Genomic DNA, 13,553 nt, shown 5'->3' on the forward strand with positions numbered 1-13,553 from the left:
TTAGAGCTCCAATGCTAGAGTTGGATGGATATGAAAGCTTTATTTACTGCTTAGTGAATGTAAAAAGGATCCTAGAGCAGTAACAGGATGATGGGGAATGCACACTTGTTCAATTACATGCACGATTAGGGCCTGATTCTGCAATCCATTACTCATGGGAGTAGCTCCATTGACTCTGATGAGACTGTTTGTAGGTGAAATTCACCCCTGTACAGAGGGCCAGCTGAGGGCGTATAAGAACATAAGAATGGCCATATGGGTCAAACCAATAGTTCGTCTAGCCCAATATTCTGTCTTCCAACAGCAGCCAGTGCCAGGTGCTTCAGAGGGAATGAACAGTACAGGGCAATTATCAAGTGATCCATCCCCTGTTGTCCAGTCTCAGCTTTTGGCAGTTAGAGGTTTAGGGGCACCCAGAGCACGGGGTTGTGTCCCTGACCATCTTGGCTAATATCCTACATGAACTTATGTAACTCTTTTTTGAGCCTAGTTATAGTTTTGACCGTCACAGCATCCCCTGGCAAAAGATTGACTGTGTGTTGTATGAAGAAGTACTTCCTTATGCTTGTTTCAAACCTGCTGCATATTAATTTCATTGAGTGACCCCTAGTTCTTGTGCTATGAGAAGGAGTAAATAACACTTCCCTATTCACTTTCTCCACCCCATTCATGATTTTATAGACCCTATCATATCCCCCCTTAGTTGTTATCACATTCTGGGGCTCAATCCAGACCAGTGAGGGGTTGTGTCACCATCTGCCCTGCAACCTTGTGTGCCTCTCAATCCTTTGCTGCTGTAGCTCCCAACCTGGGCCTCTCACAAACAGCCAAACAGCGTGCAGGTCACACTCTGAGTGTCTGTGAATAGCTGCAGCTCTGGTCCAGCAACTCTGACTCCAGAGCCTGTCAGTAACACACAAGCCACACTCTGGCTTCCCGCAGGGTGACCCCAACACACTTCCAGTCCTGCATTTTCCCCAGAAATATTCTCCAGGTTCTGCAGTGTCCAGCCCTCTCCTGGGCAATTCAGATATTATAGACCTGTAGCCCACATACAGGGTCATTGAACTATAGTTTGCTACTCTAATTGGAGTTGCCAAACGATTCAGTTTAAACACAACACTGGAAAGTTTTGATTAAAGAATAACACAAGTTTATTTAACTACAAAGAGAGACATTTTAAGTGAGTACAAGTATAAGGTATTACAGTCAGAAATGGTTACAAGAGAAATGAAGACAAAAAGACAAATAATGAAAATTTAACGAACTAGACTTCGTTCAAGGTGAAATCCTTTAGCACAGGTTCCCAGCAACACTGCTGACCAAATTTTCAAGTTAGGATCTCTCACAAAGTCCCAAGGCTGGTTGCTTTGTCTTCTTAGGTGAACGAGCGAGAGAGAAAGAGAGAGAGAGAGATCCCCTGGTGTGTTTTTGCCCCTCACTTTTATAGTCCAGTTCCCCTTTGCAATGAATTCTTCTGAGGATTAGCCCTCAAAGCAAAGGTTATTCAAACAGTAAGTGCAGCTACGTGGAGTCTGGGAATGAAGGTGCCCCCATCCTCTTTCTTCTCCATTGTGTTTGCTGAAATGCAGATTTGTCTTGTCTCCTTCTTGCTGTCTCAAAGACCCTGTTTACTACTTATATGTAGGTAAACACACATTTCTTTGTTTAAGATAACTCTGATAGAGGCCTGGTATACACATAAAATTAGATCGACCCAGCTACATTGCTCAGGACTGTGGAAAAATTTCATGGCCTGTGAGAAGTAGGTAGGTCAACCTAACCCTCATGGTAGCCATAGCTAGGTTAACAGAAGAATTCTTCCATTGGCCTAGCTACCACCCCTCAGAGAGGTGGATTACCTACGTTGGTGAAAAACCCCTTCCATCGATTCAGGAAGCACCTACACTATGGCACAGCTGCAGCACCATAGCTATGCTGCTGTAGCCACTGTAGTGGGGATATGCCCTGAGCTTTATTTGCTCAGCTCCAGTGGTGGTGAAGTGGTTAGATTATCCCTCCTCTGAGCCATACAGGAAGTGGCAATAATGATAATGAACACTTTGTGTGAACAGCAGTATGAGTGACCTCAGGGAAGGCTCTAAGAGATGGTGTATTGCGGTAGTACCTACCACTCCTATCAGGCTAAAAATGTATCTAACTCAAAAGTCTGTTGCAATTACAGTCAATCTGCCAGAGTTATGATAATGAAGAAAGGTCAATTTGATGGAGTCAGAAAGCAGAGGGAGTGAGGGAGCTGCCTGCAGGTGACTTGAAGCCTGGAGTAGGCTTGCTAAAAGAGCCATCCAGAGACACCTGGTGTAGGGAGGGAACCTTCAAGTAGATGGTTCCTTATAAGAGAGCTGAAGCAGTTCTGAGAAAAGAGCTGATTCTGGGAAGTCTGCAAAGGAGTCAGCGCTGAGCAGGGCAGCGGCAAGCCAAACCCCAGAGCAGGTTGCCCCCTAAGAACTGATAAGAAGACTCTGTGAAGAAACCCTTTTGCTCACCCAGGCTCTGAGGTAAGAGCCAGGCTCTGGGACAGATTTTTGGGACTTTGAGTTTCACTTCTGAGTCTATTTTGTCTGAATAAACCCAGCCCCCAATACGGGTGGTGATTGGATGTATGAGATGGTAGAGGCTGTGTAAAATGGCCTAGAAGAGGGAGAATAAAGAGCCTGGCAATGTAGGGGCACCCAGCCACGAGAGGGTACATGAGGATGGCCAACTCATCTATAGCTGGAAATGCACAACTGCGGTTTCAGATGTCAGAACAGGGTACAGCACTTTTCCAATTGCATGTAACTGCTAAGAACTAAGAGGTGTGTTTTGTAAAAGTCTGTTGAATTATGTAGTTATGTGGGCTTGGCTAAAATCCACAGTGGATGTCGACCTGTATTCCCATCAGCTCTCATGTGCTGAGCAGACTCAGGCAGGGTGCAGTACTTGGATGGGAGACTTCCAAGGAAAGCCCAGGATGCTTCAGCAAAGGGTGTTGGTGATTCAGTGGGGGGCTTTGAGAGTACACCTACACTTTGAGTTGGGGGTGTAATTCCAAGCTCGAGAAGACACACCCACGCTAGCTTGACAGAAAGTAGCTGTGGTGGCACAGGTGCAGGCCGAGCAGCTCGGATGGGTACACGCTCAGGTGGCTAGCCCCTCCTGACACCAAAACTACGCTTTATTTTTAGCAGTCTAGCTCAATCAGAGCCTGCGCAGGGATGTCTCCTTGAGCTTGGGGGGGGGCGGGTCTCTAGGGTCCTGGCCAAATCACCAAAGCAAATAGGATTAAGTGGTTAGTTAGCTCCTAAACTTGTCACGCAAGCAAGTGTATAAGAATGGTGAGCAGGGGTCTTGTTTTATTTCTAGAATTCGGGTTTCATTTGAAATTTTTCACCTGGCTTCTCCAAGCCTATACTATGAACTACAGCACATAATAATCATAGTGTCACTGCAAAATGCTGGGGGGTAATTCTGAGCTAATCCCTCTTAGTAACTCTACACAGAGCCACAGAGGTAAATTGGAGGTCAGCGCTGGCTTGCTCTTTGAAGTTAATGGGGACAGTAGTTGTAATTCTCAGACTGGTCATGGGAATGAGATACAGTCAAAACCAAGCTCCTCTGAATACTGTGGAGGGAAAAGTGACCTCACTAATGAGTGGTTCAGTTTCAGTAAATGTTTCCATGGGCCTCACTCTCTAGGCAGTCATTTGGTCCCAGTGCAAAGTGAGTGCTGAGTGAGTGTACCATGCTTCTGTTCTTACCAGGAACCATTCCACACCCACTTCGTGCTAGCAGAAATGACTGGCCACAGAGGCCCAAAATATCTTGCCTTAACTGTGACTAATGTCTAAACAATTAAGTTGACTTAAGTTACACCAACATACAGCCACCACAGTAATCACTGCAGTTTTTCATGTCCCCCCTACCCTCCTTCTGCCAGTGGTGTGCATCCTCACCAGGAGTGCTTGCACTGACTTAAGTGGGGCATTGTTGGGGTCAGACTGCTGGAGCCCCATTGCCTTGGGCTGACTGACACTCAGAATTCTCATTGCTGCAAGATCCTCTGCAAATTCTTGTGTCTGAGCCTCTGGGTTCTCATCCCTGATTAATCACCCCCAATTCCTTGTGGGACTCTGGCTTGGTATTGTAACCATCAAGGCACTAACCACTGATATTTGCCAGTTGAAGTCTGAACCTCCTGGTAAGGCATCTTCTTACCAACCTAAAATTGCCTCTGTTCCAAATGGATTCTTCCTCAGCTCCTGCTCTAACTCGTTGTTCACTCTGGCTGATAAAAGCATGCCTGACATGTCCAGCTCCAGAAGTGGCTGCTTTTCAGTAGGTGTACTCAGATGATAGCTCAGTGGTTTGAGCATTAGCCTTCTAAACCCAGGGTTGTGAGTTCAATCCTTGAGGGGGCCATTTAAGGACCTGAGCCAAAAATTGGGGATTGGTTCTGCTTGGAGCAGAGGGTTGGACTAGATGACCTCCTGAGGTCCCTTCCAACCCTGATATTCTATGATCACACAGTTCTTTTGGTGTAATCTACCAGTCTTGTCTCTCCTGTTTTGTTCTCTCTGCATCCTCTCTGCTCCTGTTCCCTGTGCTAATCCCCCCACCTGTGTGCTTTCTGTGAGATGTAGAATAACTAATGAGCATGATCTAGCCCACAATCCCGGAGTTTGTGCAGGCGGATGGCAAATGTAGCTCTGCAAGCCCGTGCCAAATTAGCTCCATCTGCCGAAGCTCGGAAAAGGCCCTGTTGCTCATTCTGTGCATGTGTCTCTCTGTCTCCCTCCCTCTGTGCTTCTATGTCTGCCGCTCCCTTCCCTTGTGGATTTGTGCATGTGTTTGTCTCCCCAGTCTTGCTGCAGCAGGTCACCCTATTTACATTGCTAACTTCTAAAGAGCAGCCATGAATCTTCCCTTTCCCGGGAGGGCGGGTGCGTCAAAGTAATTTCATTCCTATCAGGGAAAGGTGACCACTCCAGCTGACCATTAGACCTAGGATCCTTCTTGTAGGCTCACTCGGGCTATAAGCTATAGACCATGAATGTCAGCTAGACCCAGATCAACATAGGTATCTATGCTCTTAACCTACATTCCTTTGTGGATCTGGGCCATAGCTCCTTTCTAGATTATAAACCCTTTGGGGGCTGTGTTTGTACAGCACTTAGCCCAGTCGGGTCTTGGCCCACCCCTGGGGTTCCTAGGAGCTACATTAATAAAAAATATCTGTATCTTGTACTGTGCTGAGCACATTGGGATACTTTCAATGATCCTCTATTTCATTAGTGATGCCAAAGTCCTTTACAAACTGTACACGAAATCAAAAGGCACAGGAGCCACTTCAGCCAACACGGTAGTGCAGCAGCCACCTCTAGGGTATAACGGAGCATTGGTTTAACAGCACACAAGGCTTCCACTCAGTATTTCAGGCCAGGAAGTGAAGGTGCATTGTGAATCCATTGGATACCGGTGTGGGGAATTCAGCTAGGCACCATTACCCAGACTGGAATTAGACCAGGACACTGGGGTTAAAGTGTCATAGGATAGTCAATAGGCATGGATGACCACGGTCTTGGATTTGCACCAGGTTTAAAACATGTCAGCTCCAGGAGAACAACAATGCCCCTTAGCACCATGCTGAGGTTTGGATTCAGTACTATACCTGTATGAGAAGCAGTCATTTCATTTCACAGGAATGCTCTTTAGGGAAGGAGGGGGTATCACTTCAGTGAGTTTGGGGCTCAGGGCCACAGAAATGGTTTGTGAGCCTGGTGTGAGCTTTTCCATTTTAATGAAATCCCAAACCAGATGGGTTTTGCATGGTCTGGAGGATTGCTGTGAATATTTTGCATGGCTCTATTTGGTGCTGACTCAAAGAGAACAAAATGCCTCCTACCGAAGCCCAGATCCTCAGCTGGTGCAAACGAACACCGCTCCATCAATTTCAGAAGTGCCTTGCTGTTTTGCAGTAGCTGAGCATCTGGCCCCAATCATCCCCTCTGCCTAAGTGACACACTCTAGATATAAATATAAGGCAAGGACCTATCTAGAAGAGCTTATACAATCGAATTGGCTCAGAAGTGGGAGTGGGGAAAGGACTTGCATGATTAACACATCCTGATTGATTCACTCCCAGCTTTGTACATTAGAGCATCAGCACAGAGACAGCATGGTTTAGTGATCAGAGGAGGCGGGTGGGGCTTCAGAACTCTTGGGCTCTGCAACCACATCTGCTGAGACTTATCGTGTGACTCTGGGCAACTGAGATGAAACGTGTAAACTATTTAACATATGAAGCCCTGATCCAGACGGGGGCCTTTGGGCACTGCTGCAATACAAATCATAGATGAATCATAAGAGTCCCAAATGGTAATTAAGGGTGTTAACTCCGTTCCTCAGAAACTAGTGCAAGAGAGAGGTGCTATAGGGGGTGAGTTAAGTCTCTGAGAGAGACGTATAGACTGGGGCCAAGGTGGAAGAAAACAAGAGATCATTTACATGAAGGTAACTGAAATTAACAATCACTTTCTGAATTCCCGTTTCTCAGCTTTTTTGAAAGCGAAAGACAGGTCTCGCTATCACAGAACTTTACTATTGCACCCCCTAGAGCGTGGCGCTTACATTCCTGGACCATCTGTCTTGGCCCATCCTTCCACATTTGCACCTGCTGAGTTTGGGGTTTGAACAAGCCGCCATATTTGGTCTTGCTTCCTGAAACCACCATATTTGGTCTTGCTTCCTTCTGACAGCCCCAGTCAGCCCAGACGTGGCTCAGATTCTGGTTCTTATTTGGAGATTTGCTCTCAATACTCAGCCATCTCTGAACCTAACAAGATGATCGGTCAGCCTCACTGGGTACTTATAGGATGTCTGTCACCTTTGTATGTAGAAGTCAATAATAACATTGCAGGGCCCAATTCTACTCACCACAGGGCCCAATTTAATGTCCACTGAAGCCAATGGACATTAGATCATCCCCTTGCTCAGACAATACCCACTGACGTTGATGGGTGTATTGCCTGACAGAGTGAGCAGGACGGAGTTCACCATGTTGTGCTGGGATGGAAAAGTCAGCCCCCTGCTATGCCAGCCCCTTGGAAGATGGAAAATGAGTGGCAGAAGAAAGCCAGCTGCATTGGGAAGCAGTAGATTTTCTAGCGGTTAAGCAGAGCACCTGGGAGCCAGGATGTCTGGGTTCTGCTATTCCAGCCACCCTGTGTTAAAGGAATTTGATACCTTACTACATGCCTCCAAATTTTACTTGGATGACGTTTTCAGGTGAAGAAATTGAAGTAATCTGTAGCCCCAATCATTAAGCTGGGCCCTTGGTCACTGGTAGTTACAAATGAATGGGGAATTACTCTCTGAAGATGTCCGTGGACCTACAGGTGGGTGTGTTCTACCAATATTCTGACTGCCAATTGGAAGCTCCCCTTCTCGGCAAGACAGAGTGCGACTGGCAATTTTTGTAGTCCAGCTCCTTGTTACAAGACGTTTACAAATCTTCCCTATTATCTTGTGAATGGTGGACAGCTAGTGTTCGTTCTTACTGTCGTTCTGTTTAAGTATGAGTAGCTCCTGCTTGGCTGCCTTAGAAAGGTGACAGCACAATGACAGCGGTTGGGAAGGCTGCCTTCTCAAGGAAAACTTCAGGGGGAAGGATAAGTGAAAACTTGGAATCTGTGGCATGCAGCACAGCCTCTCTAGTTGCAGAATATACCAAAAAGTAAAGTACAACAGGTACCGAAGATTCCTGAAATCTTCAGTTATTAACAATAATCTACTTAAATGGATGTGGCACCCTTTAAGAGGGCACATGTGCTCAGAGTCTATGATTATGGAGACTGCATAAGAAAAAAAATAGATTAGATTTTAGTGTCTCGTCGTCTCCTTGTATGTTCCCCCATATGTCTGTCTGTATCCACCTGTTGCCTTTTAATTCATACTTAGATTGTAAGCTCCTTGGGGCAGGGACCATCTTGTTCAGTGTCTGTATAGCGCCTAGCACAAAGGCATCCTGGTCCATGAGTGGGGGGCATTGGTGCTACCATGACAACATTATTAAATATTATTAATAATAATAATTCAAAATACTATTCACTGGAAACAATTTGCATCAATAATTCAGCTTGCCTGCTAATGTCGATGGTGTGTCACAGCAAGCATGACTGAAACCTCGTGGAGCATGATCTCATTCACACTTTCTGTACCCATGTTGGAAATGGTTTTGGCCCTTCTAGACTAGCAGTTAACCAGTTTTCAGCACCAGCTGATGGGAGTGCGAACAAGAAGCACCCTTTGCTGCTAATCATTCACAACAGCAACTTGCCCTTCTGATCCTGAGGTGGCCAAAAACACCAATGGAGCAGATACACTGTGCAAATTGTTTGAAAAGTGTTCTCCTAGCTTTCTCTCCTACATATATTTTCATTTTTTTAATAGTTTTTCAGACTATTTTTAGTTCAGGGGAAAGGTGTGGTATTAAGCCCTGGAGACTGGTGCTGGATCTTCTGTTCTAAGCACAGGATCAAAACAGCTCTGCCACTGATCTGCTGTATGACCTTAGTCAAATCACTTCACCTCTCTCGGCTTCTGGTTTCCTCTCCCAATCATCTTCTGTCCCATCTACTTAGTGTCTCTTATTATATACAGCACCTAGCACAATGAACCCCCCCCTCAACTGGGGCCAGTGGGTGCTATTGTAATATAAATAATGAGATCAAGTGGACCGGGAGCTCTTTCCCCCACACTGTCCCCTGTCAATGTGCCTCAGCACATAGCTGAAGGGACCACCTCTAGGGATAAGGGTATAGTTCACTCTTTGTGGCCCGTTCAAACCTGGAAACTTCTGCCAAACCTGCATGTGACACTTGTGGTGAGTTCTATGATGTTGGCATCTGTTCACCAGGAACTGGACTGGCACCCAGCTGATCTTTTTCATGTGGTCCTCTGGAGAGCCAATGGATGGTAACAACTTTTGAGCTACAAGTCTCAAGACCCAGGAATTTCTTTGACATTAAATAAACCTGATGATGACGGCAGCTTCTCCCCCTCCCCCCGCCCCAGTAACTGTCTCTTTTTTTCTACCTACTGTGCTGTTCTGCTGTGAAAAGTGGCACTCGGGGGGGTTCCATGTTCATTGTTTCTCCTGTCAAACTTGCACATTGCACAAAAGAGGGACTGATGGAAAGGCTGTCATTGGCTGCATTGGGCTCTGGATCTGGGCTATAAAAAGGCTTTCCTGTCTGATGTCCCTGAAACTTCACCTTGGAGCTGAGAGTCAGTCTGGGTTGCTTAGAAACTAAGGGGTTAGCGCTCTTTGGCATTAATGTGGATTACATGCATGGGCAGTGAGGAGAATAAGCCACATAAGAAAAGGTGGGGACAGCAGGTACTGCAGCCTTCTCTCCTTTGCCCTGTTTCTGCTGCGATGGGGAATTTCCAATGTTGTAAGGCGCTGCTCTCTGAGGTGCATGCGAATAGCACTTCCCCAGGACTATACTGCAAATCAGCTGTTCTGCTGCTGTGATTTTATTGCTTGGTGCTTTGTTTAAAAAATCCAGTGAGATTACTGGCAAAATATATAGTGCAGGTTCAGATCCTGGCTGTACCACCGAAAAAATGCTGACCAAGGAAACACCATTTCTGATACATGCCCTGCACTGGGGTGGAGATGAGCCAGACAACAGGTAAATCCGCAGAGCAGGAATCCCCTGTCATTGCAAAAGTAATTTGCAGAGAGTACATTGAGGTCTCAGATATGATCTCTCTCCTCAGTGTCACAGGGTTGCTAGTAATCTCAATACAGGTGATACAGAAACACAGTTTCCTTATAAACACACTAGCATGTTGTCATACTATAAGTGGAAACCCAGTTAGGAAAACTCTCCTTTTCACTATTCCCCTGTACTCCCATTGTTTGTCTGTGGCATCCACCTATTGCATTTTATCTTATAGTAATCTGTTTAAAGCAAGAGACAGAATTTGTGTGTGTGTACCGTGCCTGGAACAGAGGTGGGCAAACTATGGCCCGAGGGCCACATCCAGCCCGCGGGACCGTCCTGCCTGGCCCCTGAGCTCCCGGTTGGGGAGGCTAGCCCCTGGTCCCTCCCCTGCTGTCCCCCCTCCCCCACAGCCTCAGATCGCCGCACTGCCAGCACTCTGGCCCACAGTTCCTGCCGGGCAGTGCAGCAGTTTGGCTGGCTCCAGCATGGTAAGGGGGTGGGGAGCGGGGGTGTTGGGGGTTGGATAAGGGGCAGGGAGTCCCAGTGGGCAGTCAGGGGACAGGGAGCACGGGGTGGTTGGATGGGGGCAGAGGTTCCGGGGTGGGGCGGTCAGGGGACGGGAGAGTTGGATAGGCGTGGGAGTCCCATGGGGCCTGTCAGGGGGTGGAGGTGTGGATAGTGGTTGTCAGGGGACAGGGAGTGGGGGGGGTTGGATAGGTGGTGGGGTCCCCAGGGGGGGCGTTCAGAGGCAGGGGAGTCCTGGGAGGGGGAGGTCAGGAGACAAGGAGCAGGGGGGCAGTTGGATGGGTGGAGGGTTCTGAGGGGGGCAGTCAGGGGGTGGGAAGTGGGAGGGGGCAAATTGGGGGCAGGGGCCAGCCTGTTTGGGGATCACAGCCTTCCCTACCCAGCCCTCCATACAGTTTCGCAACCTCATTTGGCCCTCGGGCCAAAAAGTTTGCCCACCCCTGGCCTAGAACAATGGGGGCCCTGATCCTTAAATGGAGCCTCTAGGCCCTACCATAATAAACCATCATCATCACAGTAGACCTTATTGACTTACACTGAATGTCTGTTCTTTGGCTGGGGAGATCCACTGTTCCTCTTCACAACACTCGCCAAAGCAGAGCTGCCAAGTTCTGCAGAGCTCCTTGTATGACATATTTCACAGAGGTGAGTGCCTTTTTTCTGAATCAGCCTATCACCCCGTCTCTAACCAATACTGTATTCACAATAATATTTTGTCCTTATACAGCACCTACCGTCCAAGGATCTTGAGGTGTTCCCACCTACTTGTGAAGTCACATTAGCCCTATCTTACAGAGGGGGGAAACTGCAGCACAGAGAGATGAAATGACTTGCCCCCAATGTCACACAGCATGTCAGTAGCAGAGCTAGAAGCTCATCTGCCTCCTAGTCCTTTGCATGAGCCTCTTCTCTGTTTTCTCCTGTCCTTTCTCCTCTCTTGATCCCAATTTCTACCCCATCTTCCTTTCTCTCCACTATTGCTGACCTCTTTGCCCATTACTAGGCCTTTCTTCTCACATTGATCAGATCTCACCCCATTCCTCCCCCTCAATATTTTCTCTCCCCAGTATATCCCTGCTGTGGTCCCCTCTCCCTCCCTCTAAATTTATCCAACTCTGTTCTCTCTCTCTCACACACACCCTACCCTGACCTGCTCAGCCTGGAGGCAGAAACAAGATCTCTTCTGCAGTTTTTCTTTCCATTACTCACCATACCAGCTCTACATTAAAGAAGGCAAGTGCTGCATAGTTGAACACGTCAACATTGGCCCTGGCAAAACACCACAGAGCAGGCAATCATTTACAGGCTGCTGTAGCATATGTAACGGGAAACCACCATCCATGGAAATAACCAGACTTGTGTCTGGGTACTTAAAAATATCCCTGTTTAATGTCCCCTGTGAAATAGGAGTACCTAGTTCAAAAAATAGCCTGCAGAGTAGATTTTCATTGATATAGACACTTCCTTATTATGTAGTTTGAGTGAAGCCTAATTAAATTGCCTGGATTGATTTGATGTCCTGCTTTCTGAAACAGGTAAGGCAGCTCTCCCCAAGCCTGCCAAGAAGGAGGGGGCACTGTATGGGGAGCCTGGCTTAGATCAGCAAAGGAGAAAAAGGGAAGCTTCCTTCTGATTTTAGCAAAAGAGGGGAGACTGTTCTCCCCTCTTCCCTGCCCCCAGATTCTTTCCCATCACCTACAGGAACTCATGGGGCGAGATGGGAGTTCACTCTCCAACCAGATTCACCTCTTGATCTCCCTGCTGAGGCTGCTAGCAATGCAATATCAAGTTACAACCTTATTTTTAGAATGTGGTTACCTCTCCATTGGACTAAGGCTACTAATATATTTCCCCAACCAACTTCTCCTAAACACAACAAAAGAAAGTCTCATCTTCTCCCTATGGATAATGCTGGGGAAGCCTCTTGCTGGGGTGATGTCTTTGGGCTGGATGCCCCTAATGGATAAACTATGACTTGAAAGACTTATAGTTTGTCTTACAGGAGTGAACCACTAGTGGTTCCAAAGTGGGGCAAAACGGGTGATCTGTCCCTTTCTTTATAAAAAGGAGCAGCTAACTACTGATAGGGGTTTACTGGTACCACCTGGAGCGGGGATCCAATCAGATCTACCCAAATAAGCGTCAGTGAACTGGGCCATAGCTTCGATGGGAGGATTCAGTTGAATATATACAATACTGTAAATGTTGTAGAAGATGGTGCTGATGATGATGTAGGATGGTAGGTGATGCTATTCTGTCTTGGCAGTCCTGAACCAGTGCACCAGCAGCCTCCTGTTCAATGTTACTGTGCTGGTGGAGGTGCCATCTATTAGAGGAGATAGAAAACTAAGTTCCTGGCCTTGGCACTATTTCCAATAGTAGAGATGTTTGCCCCAGGGTTGTAGCCATATTCAAACTTAGCTATTATCTGCCTATGCATCCCTGGGGCATCCCTCACTGCAGGCTGATTGCATTCTGCCTAACTCAGAACTCCACCTGACCTGTTTGTTAAATACACCACCCTTCCTCACTTCCTGTCCTAAACTACTGTTGTGCTGTTAAACAACTACCAGCTTTTACCCCAGAGGTGGCTGCATTTCAATGGTGGATGAAATGTGCCCTGTATATACATAGCAAAGTATACAAGGATGAGAAATGCTGTGTAAATGCTAGGTGTTCATATTGACAACATGATGTTACCGCAATGGGATCCTCATCCTTCAATAGGGCCATTAGGTGCGAATATAAAATATAATATAAATCAGGCGGGACGTCAATACCAGTTGGAGCTCTATTGATTTTTGCAGAGCAGTTCCTCAGATTAGTCTCTTGTTCTCCCTTAAAGAATTAGTTCAACTTTTGAATGTAAACCATCCTGCTGGAGGACTGCCTGGATTTGCTTTGGCTTGCTTCTTACCCTGGATTACCGCCACGTTAGAGACATTAGCTACTTTGCTTGTTGCACTAGGAACATGGAAATTTGGTTCATGTAAACTGGTGCTCAAGCTCTGCCCTGCTCATCAAGCCAACGTTGCCCTTTGCACTTGGCATCTCCTGCTCAAGACGGCAGTTTTTCCACTTGGCCAAACCTCACCCTGGTGCCTGTTTGCAAAGACAGCTCTTTTTCAGAGACGATGGAGCCTGTTATTTAAAGTCGGGAGGGGAACTGGCTCACTGGATAGATGTAACTTTTTCTGTCTGCCTCATAGGTTATCCCTGGAGGGCTCTCCTCCACTGCCCTCTGATGTCCTACTTTCCAGGCTTTTAACAGATGTCTGTTAATACCTGGTCAGT

General features: G+C 47.0%; 1 protein-coding gene across 1 annotated transcript in view; it reads right to left on the reverse strand.

Annotated features, from left to right (window-relative positions):
- The window catches only part of DPT (dermatopontin), a 47,873-nt gene extending 36,528 nt beyond the window's left edge, over window positions 1–11,345 (reverse strand). The window contains exon 1 of the mRNA XM_073308035.2: window positions 10,795–11,345. Coding sequence (XP_073164136.2) covers window positions 10,795–10,893 — 99 coding nt within the window. The 5' untranslated portion in view covers window positions 10,894–11,345. The remainder of the gene's footprint in view (window positions 1–10,794) is intronic.
- Window positions 11,346–13,553: the final 2,208 nt, after the last annotated feature.

The sequence above is a fragment of the Lepidochelys kempii genome, chromosome 1, assembly GCF_965140285.1.
Source record: "Lepidochelys kempii isolate rLepKem1 chromosome 1, rLepKem1.hap1, whole genome shotgun sequence".
NCBI lineage: Eukaryota > Metazoa > Chordata > Testudines > Cheloniidae > Lepidochelys > Lepidochelys kempii.